This window comes from Syngnathus acus, chromosome 11 (assembly GCF_901709675.1).
Source record: "Syngnathus acus chromosome 11, fSynAcu1.2, whole genome shotgun sequence".
NCBI classification, from domain to species: domain Eukaryota; kingdom Metazoa; phylum Chordata; class Actinopteri; order Syngnathiformes; family Syngnathidae; genus Syngnathus; species Syngnathus acus.
Window position 1 is genome coordinate 5751588 of NC_051096.1, and position 25318 is coordinate 5776905.

The window sequence follows — 25318 nt, forward strand, 5'->3', positions numbered from 1 at the left end:
TATCAGAAATCAATACATATGTCGCCCCCTCGCGGTCAGTTACTGAAATGCCAGTGTTGATTATTTCTGGGACTTGCAAATAGACGAGTCGTTTATGTTTATATTGTTTATATTATGTTTATATTGTGTTATTATATTATTATAGAATTTTTATATTTAAACATATATTTAAACATATCATCTCAACATAATATAAACCAAAATATAACGATAATAATAATTATAATAGTAATATATTATATAATAGTATATATATAATCATAATAATATAAACATGATATAAACATAATTCAAACAAACAACTCGTCTATTTGCAAGAAATCATCGACACTGGAATTTCACTAACTGACCAGGAGGGGGCGTCAAATGTATTGATTTCTGATGATGTGCGGTTTTAGGGCGCTTCCATTTTTGGGTGTGAAATTGAAGCGACGATTTCCAGAATAAGCCTAAGCAGTCATCAAATGGGTCAATTAGATTTTAAAATTAGTATTTTATAGTGCTACAACAAAAATAGAACATAGCACGAGAGATAAATTGAAAAACAAAAACAAAAAACGGCTTGTCTATTTGGGATTTCCAGAAGTCATTTCACTAGCTAACCAGGAGGGGGCGACAAATGTATTGCTTTCTATTGATAGTGAGGTTTTGAGACACTTCCATTTTTGGGCGTTTGAAATTGAAACATCAATTTCCAGCGTAAACCAAAGCAGTCATCACGCCGGCTCAATTAGATTTTAAATGTTTATTTCTTTTTGTATCAATTTTAAAAGTACAATCAAATAACCAATCGTTTTTCTATTTTTAATCTTTTTACAAATAAATAAATATCCAATGACTGAAAGAGACACGGACGGTATGGCCTGTGTAAATCAATTAAATTAAGATTAATAACAATAAACGTTGCAGTATTTGCATTGTTTCAGACAACCCCATCATATTTAATTGCATTTGTGGCTTACATAACCTGCATAAAGATGGCAAACACCAGATTTGTTGTTGGCTGTGCTCTTTTTTTTCAAAGCAATAAAACTTTATACGGAGGCAATCCTATCGTAACAAAACTGCCCCATATGATATATGATTGAGTAAATTACATAATGAGCAAATCCCTCACTCACAAAAACAAATTTCCTTTCAAATTAGTTTCATAAAGCTAACATTGTCCTCTCAAGTGGGAGAAAAAGGTCACCCACACCTTAGAATGTGCAGCTTGGCCACGACATTCTTCAAGCAGTGTTTTAGCATGCTCCGAACTGCAGCCGACGAGAAGTAAAAGATAAACGGATCCAGGCATGCATTGAGGGTGCTTGAGAGCAACGCCACGTTCCTCCACTCCTGGCTCTCTTGACGTGCATAGCCCACCACGTGGGAGACGTTGTAAGGCCCAAAGCAGACGGCAAACACCACCAGAGTGCCGAGGGCAAGTCCGATGGCCCGCAGCCTCCGCCGCCTGCTGATGTTAGGGAGACGCGACAAGATGAGGATGAAGTTGACGTAGCAGAAGCAGCAGATGAGAAAGGGGATGCAGAAGAGGACGAAGAAGAGCTCCAGACGGACCGGCAGCAGGATTTTCAGCTCGGATTCAGTGAAGTCCATGTAGCAGGTGGACGGAGGCTTGGCAGTTGCGTTTCCCCACTGGGCGTAAGGCATGATGTAGACAATGCTGAGGTTCAAGGAGGTCACCACCCAGAAGAGCACACAGGCCACCACGGCGTTGCGGGGCCTGCGGCACAGGGCGTACCTGAGGGGGTAGGCCACGCCCAAGTAGCGCTCCACACCCACGGCGGTGAGCAGCAAGGTGCTATTGTAGATGGTGCCGTAGAAGATGAAGCCGGTAAAAGGACAAAGCGGGAAGGGTAACACCCAAGCCATATTGTCTGAGGCCTCCTTCATTTTAAAGGGCAGGAAAGCCAAGAAAATGAGGTCGGAAATGGTGAGGTTGAGGAGGAGGACGTCGATGGGCGCCGCCCGGGTGCGCACTTTGTGGCAGAAAGTGTAGAACGCCAAGATGTTGGCCGGCACCCCCATGAGGAAGGTGAAGATGTAAACAGGTAGTAGAAGGTGGGACATGCCGCTCTCTGACACATACTAGAAGGAAAACCAACATTCATATATTAACAATAATCTAACTGCCACCTGTAAATACGCTATAAGCAAAAAATCTAAATCAAATGATGCCTACCTGACGGCTGTCAGACATGATGCCTCAGTCTCCCCATCACTGTGCGACTCGTGTCAACAGGCTACTGTCTCGGTCTCACAAATCATAAAAAGTACATATCTCCTATCTCACCTCCACTGGCGGAAATTTAATAAGCTTTGGGACATAATATTTGTCGCTCAGACTGTCCAAACATCATCACCCGGCAACCGTTCGTAAGACCGCACTGTTCTATGGAAATTTGCCGTAATCACTCAGGGTCAAAGGTCTCGGAAGAGTGATGCATCATTCAAATATGATGAATGGATGCTTTTATTTTGCGGCAATAAAGGGGCCCGACATGAGTCAGTAAAGTGCTTGTACCTTGAAAATCTCAAAGATATCTCAAGCCTTGTCTTCTAATGAGGAACTAGTTGCCATAGTAACCTCATTCCTGACTGGGTTTTTGCACGTCCGCCCCGGCTCGGCTCCCCTCGGTAATTGTAGCCGGTGACCGAATATTAGCCACGGTGTTTGGAGAGGTGCAACGATGTCGAAAGCCTTCAGTCCGACTCAATCTGCTTTGTCCTCCGCAAATCCTTCCCGCCATCCCCCTCGAGGTGGCCGACGACAACATCAGCATGACGACGGGCTCCAGGAAAACATTACAAGAGCTTGTCAACATGGCGTACGTTCTCCACTTGACGTTTTCCCCCGTCACGAAGCCCACCACGTGCGAGGCGTTGTAGGGAGCGTAGCACACCACGAACACAGCCAACGTGGACAGCGCCACCGCCAAGACTCGTCTTTTCCCCACGGGCCTTAAGTTGGAGTGCCACACCAGGGTGACGCAACGCAGCGTGCAGAAGGATGACACCGCTAGTGGCAGCAGGAACAGAACCACGGCCATCTCCAGACGGAGCGGCAGGAGCACGGCCAGCTGGGAGGCGTTGAAATGGTCGTAGCACGCCAAAGTGTCGTCCTTGACCGAGACGAAGTTGGCGCCGCCTTCTGCTACCAGGCCGACGCCGAGGTGAAGCAGCACCAAGGCCCACAGGGCCGCGCTGATGAAGCACGAGAGACGCGCTCGGCGGTAGCGCTTATAGACGAGAGGGAAGGCGATGCTGAGGTAGCGTCCCGTCGTCACGGCCGTGATGAACAGACAGCTTCCGTAGAGCGACGCAAAAAGGAAGAAGCTATAAACCGGGCACACGGGAGCCGGGAACCGCCAGTCTTGAAGCAAAGTCTCCAAAGCCTTGACGGGCAACCAGGCTACCAGGACCAGGTTGGCCAGGCAGAGGTTGAGGGCGTAGACCACGTTAGGCGTGGCGCCGCGCTTGCGGGCTTTACGGACGTACACGAACAGAACAAGCAAGTTGGCGGGAAGGCCCAGGAGAAAAGTGAAGGAGTAGACAAAAAGGGCCACGCAATCCTTGACGGCCACGTGCATCGTGGAGACGCTTGGGACGACACGGCTGAGAGAAAAAGGAAAAATGTGCCATTGGTCCTCTCAAAAACAGGTTCCCATTTTGAATGGGGAGGCTGTGGAGTGAGCGTCCTCACTGGAGGTACATGTTGTCATACACTCCATCATGGGCGTGAGATACCAATCAGAAGATGCACGCACTCATGCAGAAGTATCAGACATTTAGCGGGTCATAATTGCCCTCTCACTGAAGGGAAAAACAACTAGGCCTTTAAGTGAAATGATTCAGAATAATCGAGGGTCGCATACGGCCGAGGCGGCTTAAATGCTCTGGAGGGGCCGTAAAAGGAGCAGCGGCGGGAAGTTTGGCCACTGAGGTAGTGATGGCGAGGATGGGGATGACTTGTTTGGAGCATGAGGGATCACCTGGTTTTATGGTCGAGTAAATGGTTCGTGGAAAAAAAAAAAAAAAAAGTGTGGCAGAGACGTGGGCTGAAATAAATGGAGCAGAAATGAGTTGTTGTGGAAAGACACAAATTGAAAGCTGTTGCCAGAAAAAGTTCGACTAAATCATGAGGTCCATGCTTTCTTCATTTCTGCTTTTAAAGAGAATAATGCTCAGCGTGATCTTCATTTACAATGTTTCTTCCTCTTCCTGCATATATAAGTATATCCGTGGGAGTCACATCTTCATGCCGTAAACAGCGTCAGATGGTCAAACATTACGACTAAACCAAACAAAGCCATAAAAGGAACCACCTTAACGCAGACGTGAGCCTTGTATGCACACATACCGGAAAAATCTCCCGAACACACTAAACTTCAAGTCATCTCAAATAAATTGGTCCTATATGATATAAAAATGAAATATTTATAGATGAGTAGAATTCAAGCAAAAAAAAAATAATTCAGGCTTCAAGATGCCTGTCGCTCCTCCCGCTGGAGCTAGTTAGTAAAAGTAGCGGTACCGGAGTGTCGTCGCCGTATAATATCGGGATGAGTCGGTTTCGGATGTTGATGCAACGTTCCTCCAGACACAAAGAAGCCCGTTTCCTGGCGTGATCTTGCATCATTTTGTTGTGATGAAGCTTCAGTCTCTGTAACGAGTGCCTGAAAGAGAAGAAAATGGAGGTCATTCCAAATAGCGTCAGGTGTGAATATATTTCAAACTCACTGAGCTTCAGCTAGCTTTTCCTTCAGAATAGCAATGGTAGCTTGTAGCTTATTGACTTCATCAACAAGGCAACGTTGAGCCTGGAAATAGGAAGGAAAGGTCAGAGAAGAATAGTATGTCGCTTGAGATGTTCTTCAGGTCCACCTCGTCTCTGCAGAGGTCCATGCCGGGTCGGCAGGTTCTGTTCTCCAGTCTGGTGTGAGCCAGCTTCAGCGGAGCTGTTTTTGCCTTCAGGTCGGCATCCAATTTGAATATGTCGCTCTCCATGTCGGCGATCTCGTTTTCGGTCTACAAGAAGATCGCTTTTTAAAAAGAGTTTCTCGATGTCATGTGTGTGGTGTAAACGCACGTTTTTCAGTTGCCACTCAAGCTCGCGACAAGCTTGTTGCTCTTGATGGTTGCGCTTACGCAGAGCGAACTCCGTGGCTCTCTGCTGGAGCTTCAAGTCGTTTTGCAGCTAGACGGATTGAAAATGTTACAACGTGAAACCCAAATGTTGCTTTCGAGGAGAGTTTTGGTACTTTGACTCTGGTGAGACTCATGTTCTCCCTCAGCTGCTCGGACATCTGCATGGCTTCATGGGCCCGGGCCAAGTTCAAGCGGGTGAATTGAATCCACTCATGTGGCGTGCACGAACTGCGGAATTAATTTATTTATGATTTTTTTTAAGGCATAAAAAAAGACTGATGTTTACCCAGCAGGTATTCGAGTAGGATCTGGCTTGAGGGAGATCTGGGATGACGTTATTGTAAGTTCCAGACAGGTATTATCGATCTCCAGCGTTTCCACCTTGTTCTGGAGGTCACCAGTGAGCTGCTGTCGAATTTTCTGCAAAATACTAAAAAGTCACAATGTTAATTAGTGCCGCCATCGTGACTGAAACTCCAAGTCGATGCGCTTATTCTTACCAGAGTTGTTCAAACGCTTGATCAATAAGCTGCTGTAGGGCTTGCTGCACTTTTTCGATAACATGCACTTCTTTTTTTAACTCCTTTTCCACGGGGTCGTTGACCAACTCAAATCCTTCCCGTCCCTCCCTTAAAGTCAGGCTCTCCATGCTGACCTCGAGGGGAACAGCCGTGGCGGCCAAAGTCTCCTCGGTCCGGATTTTAGACTTCCGTGACATACACATATATCATAGCATGTAACCATTTGAAATAGCAGATGAGTTATATTTGTTTGACATTACCAGTGTCAGTGCTTGAATCTCCTCATCTACTTTCTTTGCGCAGGTTATGAGCTGATCCTTGCACCTTGTAACCTCGTAGACCCGGTCCCTCAACATGCGGGAGGTGTCACTTTCGTCCCAGTTTGTCTGTGGAGTAATAGTGCAGGATAATAATTGGAAATAACAGCCAAAGTGCATTTTAAGGCAATGAAACGAGGACCCACCGTACAGGTCGTGACATTGCGGAGTGACCTGCTCTCTTGGCGGATGACATTGGAAGCATAGCGCTCAATTTCTGCAGTGGAAGATAGTTTCTGGTTGTTGTTGCACCATTCTGGTACACCGTAGTGCACAATGGGCTTCTCGGGATGTTTGGTCTTTGGACTGAGTCATTGATAATCAAAGAGTTAGTCATCTGGGATGTGTCAGATGCCACCCCCCCCTCTCCAAAAAAAATTAAAATAAAATAATAATCATAATGTTGGTGACGCCAAATGTTTTTAAGATAGTAATTTGCTGTATCAACGGAATCTAAATTATTTCCCACTACTGTATCGTGTAAGACGAATCTGCGGATCTTGGTCGCAAGCTAGTATTACATTATTCAGTCTCATTATTCACGTTACACGTTTCAAATCCACTTTTATGCAAAAGTTTAAAATATTTACTTGTGTGCTTTTAAAATGTAAATACAATTTTAACTTTATAAAGCAACTCGATGTTCGATATTCTTTGGACGAAAATGCGCGAATTTGATAACACACAAATTGTTGAATTAATAAACATAGCACATATATTCATCCGTAAAAGCGAATTAAAACGGAATAATCCCTTTTGTAACACAAATTGCAATGAATCAGACTGCAAAACTGTAGATTTTACTGTCACCGTTGTCATTAGCATAACCCGAAACTTGCCATTTTCCTCAATATAATTTGTACATTTCTGTTATATTGATCTCTAACGTCTTTGTCATTTCTAAATGTTTAAAATTAATATTTTTTTGCTTAGAATGACTCACATTCGCTCCATTATGTTCAGCTCGTTGGCGCGTGCTGGTCGTTGCTGCAGGGTTTCCATAGCAACGGTCCGTTCGTCTCCAGGTGACGGCACAAACTTGACTGAAAACACGTCACGCATATTTCCTGCAAACAGTACGCAACTTAACTACATTTAGGGGATTTAATATAATGCAATGTCAAACACAATGATAAAAAGTGCAAAACATTGTAGAATTAAAATTCTACGCAGTTGAGACAAAACGTCCATGACAATCCCAAATACCATTTCATTCATGCTCATTGTTTTATTGCCTTCAATTAGCCGCATAGGTCCCAAACATTTCTGCGTAATTGATTAGTGGGGGAGCAACACAAACAAAAATGCCCGAGGCCAAAAAAGAGGCAGGTCTCTCGATGAGCCCTCACATTCATTAACCTGAAACTAAACTAACCTACCTTATGTGATGCACAATAAAATGGATCTGTTCATAGCACCCGGAAACAAAACAAAAAGGATTCAAAAAATAAAATCTATATGTAAAATCTGGAAACCAGATGCCAGTGCACTTACCCCAATTACCTGAGCTAGATGTCTTGCGCTAAAATAAAACCAACACCGTCAAAACTATTTCACTGAGTAACTGCCTTAAAAGAATAATTAAGTGTGCTGTCTGTGGACAAAGTTGATAAATTAAGTGAGTGGTACTTCCTATTCATTTGGTAGCGTCATAAAAATAACAAATACACCAAAAAGGGTGAGTTAGGAGGTGTGGCAGGATTATAAATTACAGTAAAATAAAGCTTTGTGCAAGTGTGGTGGAGCGCCGAGGTCGTTCTCCTTGAAGCAGAGGTGGTGGTGGGGGGTTCACTGGGCTATTCAGCAAATGTCAGCCAATGGCCAGCAGCATATGGAGGGAGACATTGTCTATCAGTGGTCCTTCCACTGGCCCACTTTGTGTTCAATGGGATCGAGATGGAAGTAATCACCCATGGTTATTCCTTTCCTGTAGAGTTCAGGTGAGTGGGGAAAAACGCATGTTTACGACTCGACAGGTGTCCGGTCCGTTTATCACTGGGCGGTTGAGTCTCCGTTGAGTTCGACGCCGTGCTGCTGTAGCTGCGCTCGAAGCAGCGCGTTGTCGCCCTTGAGTTCCTCAAGCTGGAAAAGTTACAAGGCAGAGAGGATCATTCGGAATACAGTGCCAACATTGTTGAACCAAAATAAATATATTTAAGGGGTGACAAAGTTTCAGTGCTGTTTGGTGACGTGACGCGTACCACACTAAACGATTTTGTTAACCTGTTGTCGAAGCAGTTCGTTGTCCAGCTCGATTCGCTCCACTTCTTTGCAGCTCTCCTGCAATCGTTGGTTATTCTGACGCAGCTCTCTGATGTAATCGCAAGCTTTGGACAGGATGCCTCCTTTACTCTAGGGAGGGAATAATAAGGCAGAAATGAGTCAGATGGAAATGTTAATCATATGCGGTGTCCCAAGAGTTTTTGCACAACTTACAGCTCCAGTTCTGTTGTCTATGTTACAGTCAGGGATGATTTTCGAAAGTGTGACGATCCAGTTGTTAATCTTGTCTCTTCTTCTTCTCTCCACTGAAAGAAGGAAATCGTTAATTAAATGATTGCAATATACTAAAAAAAACATTGACGTACCCTCATTGTGTTGCGCTCTTCTTCTTTCATCCCTTGGTGCTCGTGGACCGTCCACCTTCCTGTAAGGACACATTTTTCTTGTGGCTCCAGTTTTATCCCAGGCAAAATTAACTACAGGTAATTCTAAAAGTACATTTATACCCAAGTTAATTTTAGGAGAGACTCCCCCCCCCCCCATCAGTCAGGCAAAATGATTACATTCTGGTAGACTTTGAGGCCACACTTCTTTTCTCGACCAACCTTTTTTGGGGGAAAATATATTATTTACATTCATGCCAAGAAAATAAAGGACCCACAAAGCAGGAGTTTAAATCAAACTGCAGGGATGAACCGAAAATGGCGTTTATGCTAAGCACCTCAGGGACAAACACATCACACCTCACAGTACGATTACAGTATTGTGTTGATTTGTAAACAAAGCGGGTGACACTGAGGGGAGGGAATCGCAGCAGCATTGGTTCGAATGTGAAAGTTCTCCTCACCAGTTTGTGCTGCCATGCTGCAACATCTCGCTTTCACCAACGTCTCTGGGGATGGCAGGTAAGTAGGACACAGTGTGGTTTTCAGATTTTTGATCATTTAATAAGGAACGCTATTGTTCCGCTGTTGCACCTTTGGATTTTTTTTTTTTTTTTTTAAACAAAATAAAACTTCATGGGGAGTTTGATTGAAATCATTTTAAAATGTAGGATTCAGAAAGGCTTTGTGTAGAAGACGGAGTTCTTTTTTTTCTTCCCAATGTAAGGAGACATCGTGTACTCACCCTGGGTAAGTGTGTGTGCGCGGTGCAATGGTCCGTTGAGTTGCCGACTGCAGCACATCAGGAGGGGTCATCATTACGTAGAACTGACCTGGACGCAAGCAATAAAAGCTTCGTTATTATTATTACTCGACATTTTTTATTCTGTTTGAAGACCATATAAAGTGAAAGTATGTAAACAAACCTGCCCCCTGTGTGATTGTGGGTTCAGAGGTGGTTTGCACCGACACGGCTGTGGCTGTCCCGTCGGTGACAGCGGCGGCGGGAAAGTAGGCGAAACGTGTCTCTCCTCCTACCGTCTCCCCGACAGGACTGCCCCCGTTACTGAAAGGGTTCTGGATCACAGCCTGGATGGTAAAGAATGAAGGAATGAATCCATCAAAAAAATTCATTCAATCACTGTTGAAACCACGACTGAGTGAACATCATCGTATGTTTTGCTTTGTTCTTAAAATCAAATTAAAATGTCGCCGATGTAAATTCACAGTAATATTTCCATGTTCACGCACCTGAGGTGCTCCTGCAAATGTTGCGGCGGAGACGACGCTAACAGCAGCAGTGGCGTCGGAGGATGAATCAATGTGGTCGTCTGTCACCTGGACGACACGATAGGTCACCTTGACAGAGAGCAGGAACAGTGTTGGAATCATACTAGAAAGAAAACAACGGCTAATGAAATCATAGTCTTTACCTGCCCGCCATTATTGTCTGTGCGAAACTGGTACTGGACATTGTGGTCAGAGAAAGCAGCCTGTTGGACAGCAGAAATGGTCCCAGCTGACTGATCCTCTACTTCTCCTGTAAATAAAGCAAACCAAAATTGGGCACGTCAAGTATTGCATGTTCATATATGTCACATAATAAAAAATATTAGAACAGAAATATTCTAGAATATTCTAGCGGAAGCTTGAAATAAATATCATACCTTCCTGTAACTGCTCAATGTCGTCGGATTCCTGTTTGTCGTGACTGCAAAAAAAGTGAAAAAGTTATTTTCTCCAAAGAATAACGTAAAGCTCGAAACTAGCATCAAATGAAGTTGATCAAAGCTTGTCGCGGGTGAGCGGCGCCACCGTGTGGTCACATAAGCAAATTACATGTTAAGATAAAAAATAATAAAGTACAGTGCCGCACTGCACTATAGTGCAATAAAATCAAGTAAAATAAAACAAATGTAACTTAAAATGTAAAATCTGAATACATGATAAAGGCTAACTAAACCCAAACGTTGAGTTTGAGTCTGAAGTTCGAACTGGTACGTCTTCTTGAAATGACCTTAATACCTCCAAAACTATGCTAGTTCTGGCCTACTTAAGTACTTATAATCTCCAAAGACGTACACCCGGTCAAGTTAAACGCAATGCTGGCAAGAAAAAAAGAAACATAAAACCATGCTTAAGTTGTTGCCTCGTTTTGACGTCTTGCAGTAGCCGCAATGTTACACAGTTGCTAAATTCAAAAATAGGACAAAAATGAATTCAATGATCGCTTGGGTGTAGAAATGAAACATTGCCGAAGCATGAAATAGTCGTAAAACAACTCTGATAGAAAGCAAGTAAAAGTGTCAAACAGCTTAAAGATATAAAGAAAAGCGTTTGCAAAGAGTCTAAACTATGGCGGCCTTGCTCGGACGGAGCCTGGCGGGCCGAACGAGAGAAACGGCTGACGGGCCGAAGCTCACCTCGCCGAGCTGTCCACACTCTGCTCCAGCATATCCATGAAGGCTCGGTCAGCGTGGGAACGAGCGATGGCAACAACACGGATCCGCCGAGATGGAGGTTTGTGATCACGGGGACAAACACACGGGTCATGTGAGGCAGACAGGCCAGGACACGTGAGGCGGCGAGCGGCCACGGGAGCTAAAATGGAGGCTTCCGCTTCGTCTCCACGGCTGCTTGTGTAAGCGTGCGGCCAAACCTCGCTTGTTATCGAGCCGACACGACACAGATGCGCCGGATATTGGACGGGACCTTTATTACAACTTTTCGGCTGTTGAAGTTTTTTAAAAGGCGTTGTTTGTGTAGGTTTTTTAATGCGATTCCCGTTTTTGCGACACTGAGCCGCCGCAAAGTAGCTTTATGTGCTTAATAAAACAAGGAGTGGACTTTTTTTTTTAACATCTTTAATATAGTGTGTGTGCGTGCGAGATTATTTTTTGTATTTTATTTTGTCCCCAGGGTAACGCATTCGGATTAATTTGACCATCCAGATTGTCTAATACTTCTCTGTTATGCCAAATATTTGACATGACTACAAGTGGAAGACCACTCACTGTGATCCAACACGGGTTTTTCCTCAGACCATACGTCATAAACCCAGATGACGTCAGTGTTTCGCTTGAAAGCATTTAAAAAATTCAAAGGCAAAGCAGAAAAGATTACAAAATAGATTACTAATGACAACAATTAGACGCAGTAACAAACGAAATATTTAAAGGTATTTAAACCCTGCAATTTTTTCAGTTTGCATAAATCTAATAATTCAGGAATTAATAGACCAGTGAATAACTTGCAGTGATTGTCTCAAAAGGTCGTGCAAAAAAAAACGTTTACACAGATCCCACATCATTCATGATGTAGTGGCACAAACTAGGTGCACCTCTCATTGCAGCTCTGCTTAACTTTGAGAAAATAGTGGTTAAATCGCCCACTCAGTGACAGTAAGAATGCGTTTTGAAAGATTGCTCGGAAATGATTGACGGAAACATGTAATTGATGTAATTGAATGTTTGAAAGGAACGTCTACTGATTTGTGCCCAGCAACCTCAGCCATTTTCGGGCCCGATGCAGAAATTTGATATTTTAACAAAAAGAAAATGAACTCCAATCACAAGGAATAGCTCGAGAGGCTGACTCATTTGTTCAGACCGCAGACCAGAAAGAGAGATGGAGAGGAACAACCACCCCGAGAGACTGCCAAACTTTTTAGGCCAACCTCTCCTCTCCACCCCTCCCACCTCATTCTTTCCTATGGGCACTCGGGTATATTCATTCAGTATACACACAGCAACAGGCTGAACGGACCTTAGGATCCATCCGTTGCAAAGTTTCTTTGAACCATTGCAAAGGGTGAGTTTTTTTTATTTTTTGTATGTGTATTTACAAAGGAACCTTTGTTTGAATTTGAAGAAACCTCTATGAAGTTTCTTTGATAAGTGCATGTGGCATTTGGTGTAATGCATGATACTGAGTCTTTCCTGGATCAGCAGAAGCAAGCTCGAGAGATGGCGACCCCAAAAACCACTCCTCGAGGTGCAAACCATGCCCTCTCCCCCAACCGCATCACACGTCTCCAGGAGAAGAAAGATCTCAGCAACCTCAACGACCGTCTGGCCGTTTACATCGACAAGGTCCGTTCCCTGGAAGTGGAGAACGCCGGCTTGCGTTTGCGCATCACTGAATCCGAAACAGAGGTGTCCCGGGAGCTGACGGGCCTGAAGGCCGCTTACGAGACGGAGCTGGCGGATGCCCGTAAGACTCTGGACTCGGTGGCCAAAGAGCGTGCACGTCTGCAGCTGGAGGTGGGCAAGCTGAGGGAGGAATTCAAGGAGCTGAAAGCAAGGTGAGGCCCGGCCATTTTATCAAAAATATGCCAACAACAAAATGGATACTGGATATTAGTGCTGACATAATTGCTTTGCTGCTGGGGCCACACCTCAAGGAAAATCCTCCTCGTGACTAATTGCAGCTCAACATTGGACTTCCATTTAACCATCCCATAGTCGCACATCAATGGCCTGATGACTAAGTTCTTCCCCGTCCCCCCCACTTCCTCCTCCCCTTCCACATCCTCCAGAGTAATGACACACTCACGATACGTGGCAGTGGTTAAGAGGGCTCCGTTTCTTCTACTCTTCCATAAATATTGTCTTGATGGCTCCAGTGTGTTTGGCACGGACAGGCTGTTGCCATGGTAGCATCGCAACCAAACACCAAAAGCTGTGGTTTGTGGCTAGATGGAGAAGACTGGAAACATTGTAGCTTAAAAGTCATGTGGAAACATAAAAGTACATCCCCGTCCGCCCCCTCCAAGAAAATTCTTCTCAAAATAGCACATTTGACTGCGTCGAGGGTTTCCATGAAGTCTCGCCCCATTTAATTGTCCATCCATTTTCCATATTCCCAGTTTATGTGTATATCTGTCATCTCAGGAACACGAAGAAAGAATCCGATCTGGCAGGAGCGCTGCAGAGGCTCAAAGACTTGGAAGCCTTGCTGAACTCCAAGGACGCGTCTTTGACGACAGCGTTAGGAGAAAAGCGTAGCCTTGAGACAGAAAATCGAGATCTGAAGACGCAGGTTGCCAAGGTGAATCAAATCACGATTAAATTACCGTGATGATTGTGTTAAAGTTGTTGCCACGTTTAGCTCGACACCAGCTTGGGAGATGCCCGAAAGCAGCTGCAGGATGAGATGCTCAGGAGGGTGGATGGAGAGAATCGCATTCAAACCCTTAAAGAGGAGCTGGAGTTTCAAAAGAACCTGCATTCCGAGGTCGGATACGATTATCATCACTATCGCTTATTTAATTAAGGAAAATAAAGCTGAGTCTTTCTCACGTCTCACGTAGGAGTTGCGCGAGGTCAAACGCCGGCACGAGTCTCGCGTGGTGGAGTTGGAAAACGGCCGCCAGGAAGATTATGAAAGCAAACTGGCCGACGCCTTGATGGAGATGCGAAGCCAGCATGAACTTCAAATTAAACTCTACAAGGAGGAGATTGAGAAGACCTACAACTCCAAGGTAAATTGCTGGAAAGTATTGCCTGAACTCTTTTTTTACCTTCTACTATGCCTGTCGGGTTCAGCTGGAAGGTGCTCGCCAGTCAGCGGACCGAAGCAGCCACCTGGTGGGCGCGGCGCACGAGGAGCTCCAGCAGACCCGGATCCGACTGGAGTCCGTTTCATCTCAATTAAGCCAGCTTCAAAAACAGGTAACTATTTATCATTTGGACCTTAGAATCTGTCTCAGCTGCAAAAGTTTAAAAAGTCTGTGTTGACACTAGCTTGCAGCCCGTGATGCAAAAGTGAAAGATCTGGAGGAGGCTCTGTCTAGAGAGAGGGACACCATGCGTCGCCTCCTCGGGGAGAAAGACCGAGAAATGGCCGACATTAGGCAGCGGATGCAGCAGCAGCTGGATGAGTATCAGGAGCTAATGGATGTCAAGCTAGCGCTGGATATGGAGATAAGTGCCTACAGGAAGTTGCTTGAAGGCGAGGAGGAGAGGTGTGTGTGCACAGCTTACATACATACCACAACTTTTCATGTCATAGCAATTCATGTCTCCACGTTTGTCCGCAGGCTACGCCTTTCCCCGAGTCCACCGCCGACAAGGATGGCAGGAAGTCGCTCCTCGACCACGTCGGTTCATTCCCGATCCTTCAACTGCAGCGCTCACAACTCCAGCGGGAAGAGGAAGCGTCCCAACGACACGGACAGCGAGGCTTCGAGCTTCGCCGGAAGCGCCGTGGCTCGTACTCGCATCACCCAGCAGGCCTCTGCTAGCGGGCGGGTCACCGTGGATGAGGTGGACCAGGATGGCAAATATGTCCGACTCAGCAATAAAGCAGATGAGGTCAGTGGATGTGTCACAGTGGAACATCGCACATCTTACGAAATTTGCACATTTTCCAGTAACGACTAACCTGTTGAGATCAATTTCAACTATTAGGATCAGAATTTGGGGAACTGGCAGGTGAAGCGCCAGGTTGGATCTTCTGCTCCCATCGCATTCAAGTTTCCCGCAAAGTTCATCCTAAAGGCCGGCCGGAGAGTCACGGTAATCAATCTTATCTGAAAGATCTCAGATACGAGGTGCTCAATATTTCAATGACCTTTACATGCTGATCAGATCTGGGCGGCTGGCGCTGGCGGAAACCACAATCCTCCCTCTGATCTAGTCTGGAAGACACAGGCCAACTGGGGAACCGGAGACCAGTTCCAGACTACCTTGATCAACGCTAACGGAGAGGTGACACATCTTTCAAGCGACAAGAAGCAATATTTCTCTTTTGACGTCCATTTTTCTTCCAGGAAATGGCGATGAGGAAAGTCACTCGCACACATTTGGAAGACGATGATGACGACATGGTAATATTATAAAAATATAAACACAATTAAATGGGAATTTTGTAACACAATCATGACTATAGTTGCATTTTTTTTCTGCTGGTCAATCATTTGAAAAGATTCAGAGTTTGTTGTTTCCGCAGCAGGTTGCTCACAGCACCTGCGGGGACAGCGAGTACAATCTTCGTAGTCGTACAGTTATGTGCGGCTCCTGCGGATTCTCCCCGGACAAGCCCAACAACGGCAGCTCCGTGTCTACGGCTTCCCGCTCCTACCGTACTGGTGGCATCTCAGAGGGTTTTCTGCCTCATTCCTACGTGTTCAGTAGTAGCACACCTCGCAAGGTGAGACCACTAAAAGGAAACAGACAAAAGTGATGCAAACATAATGCTCCTGTTTTTTGTTTTTTTTCCAGACTGGAATCCGAACTGAGACCTGTCCAATAATGTGAGGCCCTGGATCTTTTGGTCTTCATTTTCCATGCCAATCAATTTATATAGTATTTAGTATACTTTTATATATATCACTTTTTACAACATGCTTATGGTTAGCCACCAATATGAACTATAGTTTCATATTGAATTTGAATTTCAAAAAATTACTTTTTATACAAGGTAGTGACTTTTTTCCACAGCTTTTTTGAATAAAATCTACTCCGACCTGTTGTGAAATTTTCTTTGATTGAAATAAAGTTGTTCTTCTTCAAAATGTATTAAATTCGTCTTTCTTTTTGTGTTGTATAAAAATTGCATTGATTTATATTGATTTCTCCCAGCTCTCAAAAACGGAACTCCAGACTTTTATATTGAAATTTGAACCACTGTAGCTATTTACTTTTATTTTGAAACGTAAGTACTGTTTTTGTTCCGGGTCCCATACCCGGAAGTAGGTCATTTCCACGGAAGCCCGACAGACTCTTTACGTGTTGTTTTTTGTAAGTTGTGTTATTGCATGGCATTTAACCAAAATTTTGCATTCTTAATGGAATATTGGCGTGCATTTGGTGAGTGTCACTAATCTTTAGTAATCTCTGGTTGTCGTCAAGAATTCAAGACATGCTAACAGTCAATGCCCACTTTCACCTTCAGCTAACAACCACCAGAAGCCACCCTTTTCAAGGGACGCCATCACTTCCTGGGAGGCCGCTTTGTGCCACCAGCTTTGGAGAGGAAGTACCAGCTCAACCTGCCCCGCTACCCCGAAACTGACTGTGTGTTAAAATTATAAGATTTGGTTCCTGAAATGGTTCCTAACATGCTTTAACCGTTTTAGAATGCAATAAAGAAAATACTTCATGAAAAGATTCAGCCACAGAAAACTACTAAATCATGACTTGGCTCCACATTCTGTTTTTATAAATAACACACGTTCTTTTCTTATTTTTGTTTATTTCAGACATCAGGAGGTGGTGAATTAGTAAAAAGCTTTCTTCAACCTCAACAGTCTTACAGGCAGTGTTACGCATGTCATATAAATATACAGAATGTCAACATAATATTTGTACGGTGACTACAGTGTATGCCAGGGGTCTCCAAACTACGGCCCGCGGGCCAACTGCGGCCCGCGGTCCAGTTTTTATTGGCCCGCAGCAAATTCTGAAAACATAATTGAATATGGCCCGCACAAGAAGCTTGAGCTCAACTCTGTTGCACTTCTCAGTTTCCACACTAGATGGAGCCCGCCACACAAAGCGTTTGACGTCCCATTAGTACAGGGGTGGCCAGCCAGTCAGAGACTAAGAGCCACATTTTTTACTGTGTCATCGCAAAGAGCCACATCATACACATGAGCACACATGAACACCCCCCCCCACACACACACGCACACAAACACGCACGCGCACGCACACATTATTATGTCACGCACCAACATGATAATGACAAATTGACTCCTACAGTACTAAAACCACAGACCAAAGACCACATTTTCAACAATGAGCATTGTGTGCATTGTCTCACACAGACAAACTCTCAGTTCAACAAATTCCACAAACAAAACCATAATAAGTTTTTTCACTTACTATGTGTGGCGGGACAGACCATTCGTTTGAGTTCGTCGTTTTCAGGAGACAAGATTTCAATAACGTCACTGAGGCATATCTTAACGAACTCCACTTCATTGTATGGATTTTTAGCCCGTGCAATGTTCCAAGCCAGTTGAAACAATGCAAGTGTGACAGTCTCTGAGTGCTTCGTAATTTTTTTGAAAAACTGTACCTATTTTTCTGCCTGCCTTTTCAAAGTCTCCAAGCTTGTGCTTGCGAAATTCAGTCCCTTTTGCAAAGTCCTTATCGATATTGGCATGAAGTGAGCTGAAGTGGCGCTGACCATTTGAAGCTTTTAAATGCGCCAATGACGTCCGACATATCAGGCAGAATGGCTTGCCATAGCGTTCAACAAAAAACAACTTTAACTCTGTTAAAAACGTCCTGTGTTCATCGTCATATATTCGTTTAGCTGTGCATTTTGTCCTTGCCATTTTGGCAAGCGTCTTGTCAGCCTTTCTGGACCTAATGGGCTCCCGTAGTCACAGTCGCCATTCATAAAAAAAGCGGGCAAAACCAATTCACCTCACGCGCATGCGCGTTTGACCAAAATACCATATTGAACTCAAGCAAAGCAAATACGCACGAAAAATAAACACAAATGTTGATATGAACGTAAAAGAGCCGCATGAAACTAGCCAAAGAGCCGCATGCGGCTCGCGAGCCGCGGGTTGGCATACAAGTAGGCGACACAAAACAAAAACAAGAAGGCACAAACCATAAATAATAAGAAAGACAAGTATATTCATGGAGTCAACCAATAAAGCAGACATAACTAGACATTCTTTGATATAAGATAATAACAGAGGTTGCTACAACTTCACGATTCAATATGTATTTCTGTGCACTGCAAAATAAATGTCTTTTGATATGTTGCTTAAATAGCTTAATGACCCTTAAGGAACTGTGTAATGCATGCCTGATGTTTGTTCTCTAAATCATGGACACGGCCAGAGTCGTCTTGACCGTACAGTACTTGATTATATCTTGTGTTTTGATTAAACGTCATATGTCGCCTAATGCGAGACGCCAGCTTTTCGATTACTACTGAACGCTCTGCACAGAGGGAAATGTTTTGCCTAACAAAGAAAAGATATGGTAGGAAGCATGATTAAACTAAGAATATAATGATGTGAGCAAAGACATGGAGTATCAAAAGAACTAACTTTGCATAGTCAGGGAACAGTAATAGATTAATGATGTGACAGCCAAAAAGCTCACATAAATTCGTACAAAATGACAAAATTGAAAGAATGAGGTACGACAGTATATGTGCAAGGATGGAGGAGAATGTTTACAGGAAGGTCACTTGGAGATAAAAACCAGCTGGTGCCAGAGGGAGACAGCCAAGGACTCGGCCAAAGATGATCACCAAGGCCGAAAGACGGGATGGAATCGTCCATAACCAGCACCCACTCCCATGGAATCAAACTCTACTGCGAACTCGCCCCACCCCAACGACTCATCACCCATCAAACTCGCCCCACACCAACTGAATATAAGCTGACCAAAGAACCTTGAACGTGGCCTTTTCTGAATGGAGACTTTCTGCTCTTGAAAGGCCCAGCGCTGTATTGTACTTTCCTGAAAACAGAGCTTTCTTAACAAGAATTATGATTGAACTCAACCAACCTGTGTAAGTCTAATTTCTGCTTCAGTGTCTTTGCATTTTCCTAAATCTGAAGAAATTAAACGAGCACGCAGTGAGTAAATTGGATAACAGGTGATTGGCAATGGCTTTTGCCGTGAGGCGCAGATAGCGCTCCCTAAATTGTGGACCAAATCCAACACTATATTTCTAAGGTGGAAAAATGACGTTTTGGTCACCGTGTTAATGTAGGACCTGAAGCTTAGATCTGAATCTAAATTAACACCAAGACTTGTAACCTCGGATTTAATCCAGGGAGTTAATTTCCTCAAATTATTAAACAGCATTTCTCTTTTTGTTTTAGGGCCGATTAGCAAGATTTCAGTTTTATCCTCGTTTAACTTTAAGAAATTGTTGCTCATCCATTTATTTATAGCCAGAAGACAGTTGGTGATGGAGCTTATAGGTGTAGCATCATTGGGTTCTGCAGATATGTACAATTGTGTGTCATCCGCATAACTATGGAAATATACATTGTGCTTTCTGATGATGTCGCCAAGCGGCAGCATGTAAAGTGAGAATAATAGTGGACCAAGGCAGCTGCCTTGTGCAACCCCATAGCGGCTGTCGTGTGTTGGACACATGCTCTCCTAAGCTGACATAGAACTTTCTCCCTTTGATATATGTTCTGAACCAGTTTAACACACAGTCCGAAAGACCGACTAACCTTTCAAGACGATTGATTAGGATAACATGTTCAATGGTATCAAACGCTGCACTTAGGTCTCAGAGGATAAGAATCGACACCTTGTTTTCATCAGAGTTTAGTCTGAGGTCGCTGATTATTTTAGTAAGAGCAGTTTCAGAGCTGTGGTATGTTCTAAAGCCTGACTGGAATTCCTCCAGGATATTGTTTTCTTTCAGAAACGAGTTTATTTGCACTGAAACTATCTTTTCAAGGATCTTACTAATGAAAGGAAGGTTGGATATCGGCCTATAGCTGGTCAGTACATTTCCATCTAGGTTGGGCTTCTTTAGTAAAGGTTTTACCACAGCTGTTTTAAAGGCATCTGGGAAGATGCCTGTTTGAAGGGATGTGTTTATAATGTTCAGGACATGACTTGAGACACTGTGGAATACCCGCTTAAAGAATGCTGTCGGTACAGGTCAATACTTGAAGTGGAGGAGTTACACTCAGTCACCCAGTCTTGCAAAGCTCATTCAATGTAATACAGGTGAATGTTCCCATGGTTACACAATTTTCATAGGATTTACTGAGATCATCTATGTTTATATCGGCAACGATACTGGCTCTAATTGAAGTTATTTTACTAGTGAAGAATAATGCGAGTTCTTCACATTTTGATGCAGAGAACTGTGGGGGTAATGTTGAGTAGTTGATCAATAGTGGAGAATAATATTCTAGAGTATACACATAGCAACAGGCTGAACGGACCTTAGGATCCATCCATCCATTTTCTGTACCGCTTAGTCCCCACGGGGGTCGCGGCCGTGCTGGAGCCTATCCCAGCCGTCATCGGGCAGTGGGCGGGGGACACCCTGAACCGGTTGCCAGCCAATCGGAGGGCACACAGAGACAAACAACCATTTGCACTCGCACTCGCACTCACACCTAGGGACAATTTGGAGTCTTCAATCGGCCTACCAAGCATGTTTTTGGGATGTGGGAGGGAACCGGAGTGCCCGGAGAAAACCCACGCGGGCCCGGGGAGAACATGCAAACTCCACACAGGGAGGGCCGGAGGTGGAATCGAACCCGCACCCACCTAACTGTGAGGCGGACGTGCTACCCAGTGCCCCACCGAGCCGCCCTTAGGATCCATCCGTTGCAAAGTTTCTTTGAACCATTGCAAAGACTGAGTTTTTTTTATTTTTTGTATGTGTATTTACAAAGGAACCTTTGTTTGACTTTGAAGAAACCTCTAGGAAGTTTCTTTGATAAGTGCAATCAGGCATTGGTGTAATGCATGATACTGAGTCTTTCCTGGATCAGCAGAAGCAAGCTCGAGAGTTGGCGACCCCAGAAAACACTCCTCAAGGTGCAAACAACGCCCTCTCCCCCAACCGCATCACACGTCTCCAGGAGATGGAAGATCTCAGCAACCTCAACAACCGTCTGGCCGTTTACATCGACAACGCCCGTTCCCTGGAAGTGGAGAACGGCGGCTTGCGTTTGCACATCACTGAATCCGAAACAGAGGTGTCCCGGCAGCTGACGGGCCTGAAGGCCGTTTACGAGATGGAGCTGGCGGATGCCCGTGCGACTCTGGACTCGGAGGTCAAAGAGCGTGGACATCTGGAGCTGGAGGTGAGCAAGCTGAGGGTGGAATTCAAGGAGATGAAAGCAAGGTGAGGCCCGGCCATTTTATCAAAAATATGCCAACAACAAAATGGATACTGGATATTAGTGCTGACATAATTGCTTTGCTGCTGGGGCCACACCCCAAGGAAAATCCTCCTCGTGACTAATTGCAGCTCAACATTGGACTTTCAGTTAACCATCCCATATGTGGGACTCTCGATGGGATCACCGGTGTTTGAGTAATGTTCCAGTTATTTATTTTCTTTCTGTGTGTTCGCAATTGTCATGGTGATTGTTCTGGTGTTTTTTTAACTAGGCTGTATGTATTTTTTTGTTAACGCTGATTTCTCCGACTGCCCGAAAAGGCACCACCGCGATCGGTTAGAAAAGGAGAGAAACGAGAGAAAAGGCAGGTGCGGACATGTAGAAGAGGCGGTTGTGTATGGGAGAGAAGTGGAAGACGAATTAAACCACCCTGGGAAACCAAAACTTGTCCCTCGTCGTGACTCGGAGCCGCAACACATCAATATAAATAGCACATTTGACTGCGTCGAGGGTTTCCATGATGTTAGGGTTTACAGAATATCTTCATCGTATGATTATGTTGGAATGTAACCTGTAATAATTTACCTAGCTTGTCCCGTCTTAACAAAAGTAGTAGAACAAAGTGCTAAGATCTTTTCAACTGATTGACTAGCTGCAGAGGAAGCAATCAAAGTTGCTTTGTTTACACAAAGTCGTAAAAGGCCCCCTGCTATGCTTTGATCAGCAGGGAAGCGGCTTCACCCCATCCTGTGTTCCCACACCCCCACTTTCAACCCCACTCTGTTTCTCTCAATAAATATGCACCTGATGAGGCCTGAGTCAGACCTCCATTCGACCATCGCTGTAAGCACAGCTATGAATGGACTCTCCACTTGCAGGTGTCTAAAATGACTTGCTTGTCTCCTGTGTGGTTCTTGCAAAATAAGTTAGAGTGAGCACCACCCTAACACATGATGTCTCGCCCCATTTAATTGTCCATCCATTTTCCATATTCCCAGTTTATGTGTATATCTGTCATCTCAGGAACACGAAGAAAGAATCCGATCTGGCAGGAGCGCTGCAGAAGCTCAAAGACTTGGAAGCCTCGCTGAACTCCAAGAACGCGTCTTTTGTGACAGCGTTAGGAGAAAAGCGTCGCCTTGAAGCCTTGCTGAACTCCAAGGACGCGTCTTTGACGACAGCGTTAGGAGATAAGCGTCGCCTTGAAGCCTTGCTGAACTCCAGCGTCGGGTCTTTGACGACAGCGTTAGGAGAAAAGTGTCGCCTTTTAGCCTTGCTGAACTCCAAGGACGCGTCTTTGACGACAGCGTTAGAAGAAAAGAGTCTCCTTGAGACAGGAAACCGAGATCTGACGACGCAGGTTGCCAAGGTGAATCAAATCACGATTAAATTACCGTGATGATTGTGTTAAAGTTGTTGCCACGTTTAGCTCGACACCAGCTTGGGAGATGCCCGAAAGCAGCTGCATGATGAGATGCTCAGGAGGGTGGATGGAGAGAATCGCATTCAAACCCTTGAAAAGGAGCTGGAATTTCAAAAGAAGCTGCATTCCGAGGTCGGACACGATTATCATCACTATCGCTTATTTAATTAAGGAAAATAAAGCTGAGTCATTCTCACGTCTCACGTAGGAGTTGCGCGAGGTCAAACGCCGGCACGAGTCTCGCATGGTGGAGTTGGAAAACGCCCGCCAGGAAGATTATGAACCCAAACAGGCCTTGATGGAGATGCGAAGCCAGCATGAACTTCAAATTAAACTCTACAAGGAGGAGATTGAGAAGATTTACAACTCCAGGGTAAATTGCTGGAAAATATCGCCTTTTTACCTTCTACGATGGCTGTTGGGTTAAGCTGGAAGGCGCTCGCCAGTCAGCGATTTCACCATTTATCAAAGTCAAAGTCAGCTTTATTGTCAATTCCTTCATATGTCAAGACACACAAAGAAACCGAAATTCCGTTTCTTCTATCCCACGGTGATGAGACAAACAAGCAGACGACACAAAATAAAAACAAGAAGGCACAAACAATAAATAATAAATAAAAAATAACAAATAAAATGAGCGATGAATAAATAATAAACCAATAACCCAATAAATAAGGGGAGCAAAACTGAGCCAGTGTGCATACAGCAGACAGTAAGCATAGCTTATCATTTGGACCTTAGAATCTGTCTCAGCTGCAAAAGTTTAAAAAGTCTGTGTTGACACTAGCTTGCAGCCCGTGATGCAAAAGTGAAAGATCTGGAGGAGGCTCTGTCTAGAGAGAGGGACACCATGCGTCGCCTCCTCGGGGAGAAAGACCGAGAAATGGCCGACATTATGGAGCGGATGCAGCAGCAGCTAATGGATGTCAAGCTAGCGATGGATATGGAGATAAGTGCCTACAAGAAGTTGCTTGACCGCGAGGAGGAGAGGTGTGTGTGGCTTACAAACATACCACAACTTTTCCTCTCATAGCAATTCATGTCTCCACGTTTGTCCGCAGGATACGCTCGACCACGTCGGCCAGCGGGAAGAGGAAGCGTCCCAACGACACGGACAGCGAGGCTTCGAGCTTCGCCGGAAGCGCTGTGGCTCGTACTCCCATCGCCCAGCAGGCCTCTGCTAGCGGGCAGGTCACCGTGGATGAGGTGGACCAGGACGGCAAATATGTCCGACTCAGCAATAAAGCAGATGAGGTCAGTGGATGTGTCACCGTGGAACATCGCACATCTTACGAAATTTGCACATTTTCCAGTAACGACTAACCTGTTGAGATCAATTTCAACTATTAGGATCAGAATTTGGAGAACTGGCAGGTGAAGCGCCAGGTTGGATCTTCTGCTCCCATCGCATTCAAGTTTCCCGCAAAGTTCATCCTAAAGGCCGGCCGGAGAGTCACGGTAATCAATCTTATCTGGAAGATCTCAGATACGAGGTGCTCAATATTTCAATGACCTTTACATGCTGATCAGATCTGGGCGGCTGGTGCTGGCGGAAACCACAATCCTCCCTCTGATCTAGTCTGGGAGACACAGGTCAACTGGGGAACCGGAGACCAGTTCCAGACTACCTTGATCAACGCTAACGGAGAGGTGACACATCTTTCAAGCGACAAGAAGCAATATTTCTCTTTTGACGTCCATTTTTCTTCCAGGAAATGGCGGAGGGAAGTCCCTCGCACACATTCGGAAGATGATGATGATGATGACATGGTAACATTATAAAAATATTGTATAACAATACAATTAAATGGGAATTTTCGAACGCAATCATAACTGCTGGTCAATCATTTGAAAAAATTCAGAGTTTGTTGTTTCCGCAGCAGGTTGCTCACAGCACCTGCGGGGACAGCGAGTAGAATCTTCGTAGTCGTACAGTTATGTGCGGCTCCTGCGGATTCTCCCCGAACAAGCCCAACAACGGCAGCTTCCCGCTCCTACCGTACTGGTGGCATCTCAGAGGGTTTGCTGCCTCATTCCTACGTGTTCACGTCGCGAGGTGAGACCATTCCAGACTGGAATCCGAACTGAGACCTGTCCAATAATGTGAGGCCCTGGATCTTTTGGTCTTCATTTTCCATGCCAATCAATTTATATATTTAGTCAACTTTTATATATATAATTTTTTACGACATGCTTATGGTTAGCCACCAGGCAATAAAATATGAACTATAGTTTCATATTGTCAAAAAATTACTTTTTATAGAAGGTAGTTTAGTGACTTTTTTCCACAGCTTTTTTGAATAAAATCTGCTCCGACCTGTTGTGAAATTTTCTTTGATTGAAATAAAGTTGTTCTTCTCTAAAAATTATTGAATTCGTCTTTTTTTGGCGTTATATAAATAATGCATTGATTTAAATTTCTCCCAACTCTCAAAAACGGAACTCCAGACTTTTATATTGAAATTTGAACCACTGTAGCTATTTACTTTTAT

The 25318-nt window shown here is 44.5% G+C and overlaps 6 protein-coding genes across 12 annotated transcripts; 2 read left to right on the top strand and 4 right to left on the bottom strand.

Annotated features, from left to right (window-relative positions):
- Positions 1 to 730: 730 nt before the first annotated feature.
- LOC119129939 (free fatty acid receptor 3-like) lies at positions 731 to 2573 on the bottom strand. Of its 2 annotated transcripts, XM_037263352.1 has the most exons (3): positions 2186 to 2573; positions 1984 to 2091; positions 731 to 1890 (listed from the first exon to the last, which is right to left on the bottom strand). In XM_037263352.1, exons 1-3 carry the CDS (start codon positions 2201 to 2203, stop codon positions 1189 to 1191), a joined length of 828 nt encoding a protein of 275 aa, XP_037119247.1. In that variant the 5' UTR covers positions 2204 to 2573; the 3' UTR covers positions 731 to 1188. The 2 variants fall into 2 exon arrangements, with proteins under 2 accessions (XP_037119247.1, XP_037119246.1); XM_037263351.1 differs by having other exon boundaries at positions 731 to 2091; positions 2186 to 2571.
- LOC119129937 (free fatty acid receptor 3) lies at positions 2564 to 4037 on the bottom strand. Its single transcript, XM_037263346.1, has one exon. It carries the CDS (start codon positions 3591 to 3593, stop codon positions 2592 to 2594), a length of 1002 nt encoding a protein of 333 aa, XP_037119241.1. The 5' UTR covers positions 3594 to 4037; the 3' UTR covers positions 2564 to 2591.
- Positions 4038 to 4166: 129 nt separating this feature from the next.
- On the bottom strand, positions 4167 to 7080 carry tekt2 (tektin 2 (testicular)). The gene is made up of 10 exons (XM_037263343.1): positions 6933 to 7080; positions 6136 to 6295; positions 5933 to 6058; positions 5652 to 5857; positions 5438 to 5581; positions 5265 to 5379; positions 5093 to 5200; positions 4888 to 5031; positions 4744 to 4823; positions 4167 to 4679 (listed from the first exon to the last, which is right to left on the bottom strand). The coding sequence occupies exons 1-10, from the start codon at positions 7049 to 7051 to the stop codon at positions 4478 to 4480; spliced, it is 1404 nt and encodes a 467-aa protein (XP_037119238.1). The 5' UTR covers positions 7052 to 7080; the 3' UTR covers positions 4167 to 4477.
- Positions 7081 to 7192: 112 nt separating this feature from the next.
- usf2 (upstream transcription factor 2, c-fos interacting) lies at positions 7193 to 11220 on the bottom strand. Of its 3 annotated transcripts, none has more exons than XM_037263348.1 (11): positions 11019 to 11220; positions 10263 to 10306; positions 10029 to 10135; positions 9847 to 9954; positions 9522 to 9684; positions 9341 to 9428; positions 9060 to 9104; positions 8578 to 8636; positions 8426 to 8517; positions 8213 to 8341; positions 7193 to 8071 (listed from the first exon to the last, which is right to left on the bottom strand). In XM_037263348.1, the coding sequence occupies exons 1-11, from the start codon at positions 11054 to 11056 to the stop codon at positions 7982 to 7984; spliced, it is 963 nt and encodes a 320-aa protein (XP_037119243.1). In that variant the 5' UTR covers positions 11057 to 11220; the 3' UTR covers positions 7193 to 7981. The 3 variants fall into 3 exon arrangements, with proteins under 3 accessions (XP_037119243.1, XP_037119242.1, XP_037119245.1); XM_037263347.1 differs by having other exon boundaries at positions 10029 to 10138; positions 11019 to 11178; XM_037263350.1 differs by lacking the exon at positions 9060 to 9104 and having other exon boundaries at positions 10029 to 10138; positions 11019 to 11179.
- A 799-nt stretch (positions 11221 to 12019) lies between these two features.
- On the top strand, positions 12020 to 25185 carry LOC119129925 (lamin-A-like). Of its 4 annotated transcripts, none has more exons than XM_037263327.1 (13): positions 12020 to 12405; positions 12546 to 12898; positions 13488 to 13644; positions 13705 to 13830; positions 13907 to 14077; positions 14142 to 14267; positions 14340 to 14560; positions 14636 to 14909; positions 15006 to 15113; positions 15186 to 15305; positions 15368 to 15424; positions 15547 to 15747; positions 24898 to 25185. In XM_037263327.1, exons 2-13 carry the CDS (start codon positions 12561 to 12563, stop codon positions 24931 to 24933), a joined length of 1935 nt encoding a protein of 644 aa, XP_037119222.1. In that variant the 5' UTR covers positions 12020 to 12405; positions 12546 to 12560; the 3' UTR covers positions 24934 to 25185. The 4 variants fall into 4 exon arrangements, with proteins under 4 accessions (XP_037119222.1, XP_037119221.1, XP_037119223.1 ...); XM_037263326.1 differs by lacking the exon at positions 24898 to 25185 and adding an exon at positions 15819 to 15935 and having other exon boundaries at positions 12024 to 12405; positions 12543 to 12898; XM_037263328.1 differs by lacking the exon at positions 24898 to 25185 and adding an exon at positions 15819 to 15935 and having other exon boundaries at positions 12027 to 12405; positions 15550 to 15747.
- LOC119129947 (prelamin-A/C-like) lies at positions 20797 to 21424 on the top strand. Its single transcript, XM_037263363.1, has one exon. The coding sequence runs from the start codon at positions 21020 to 21022 to the stop codon at positions 21407 to 21409; it is 390 nt and encodes a 129-aa protein (XP_037119258.1). The 5' UTR covers positions 20797 to 21019; the 3' UTR covers positions 21410 to 21424.
- Positions 25186 to 25318: the final 133 nt, after the last annotated feature.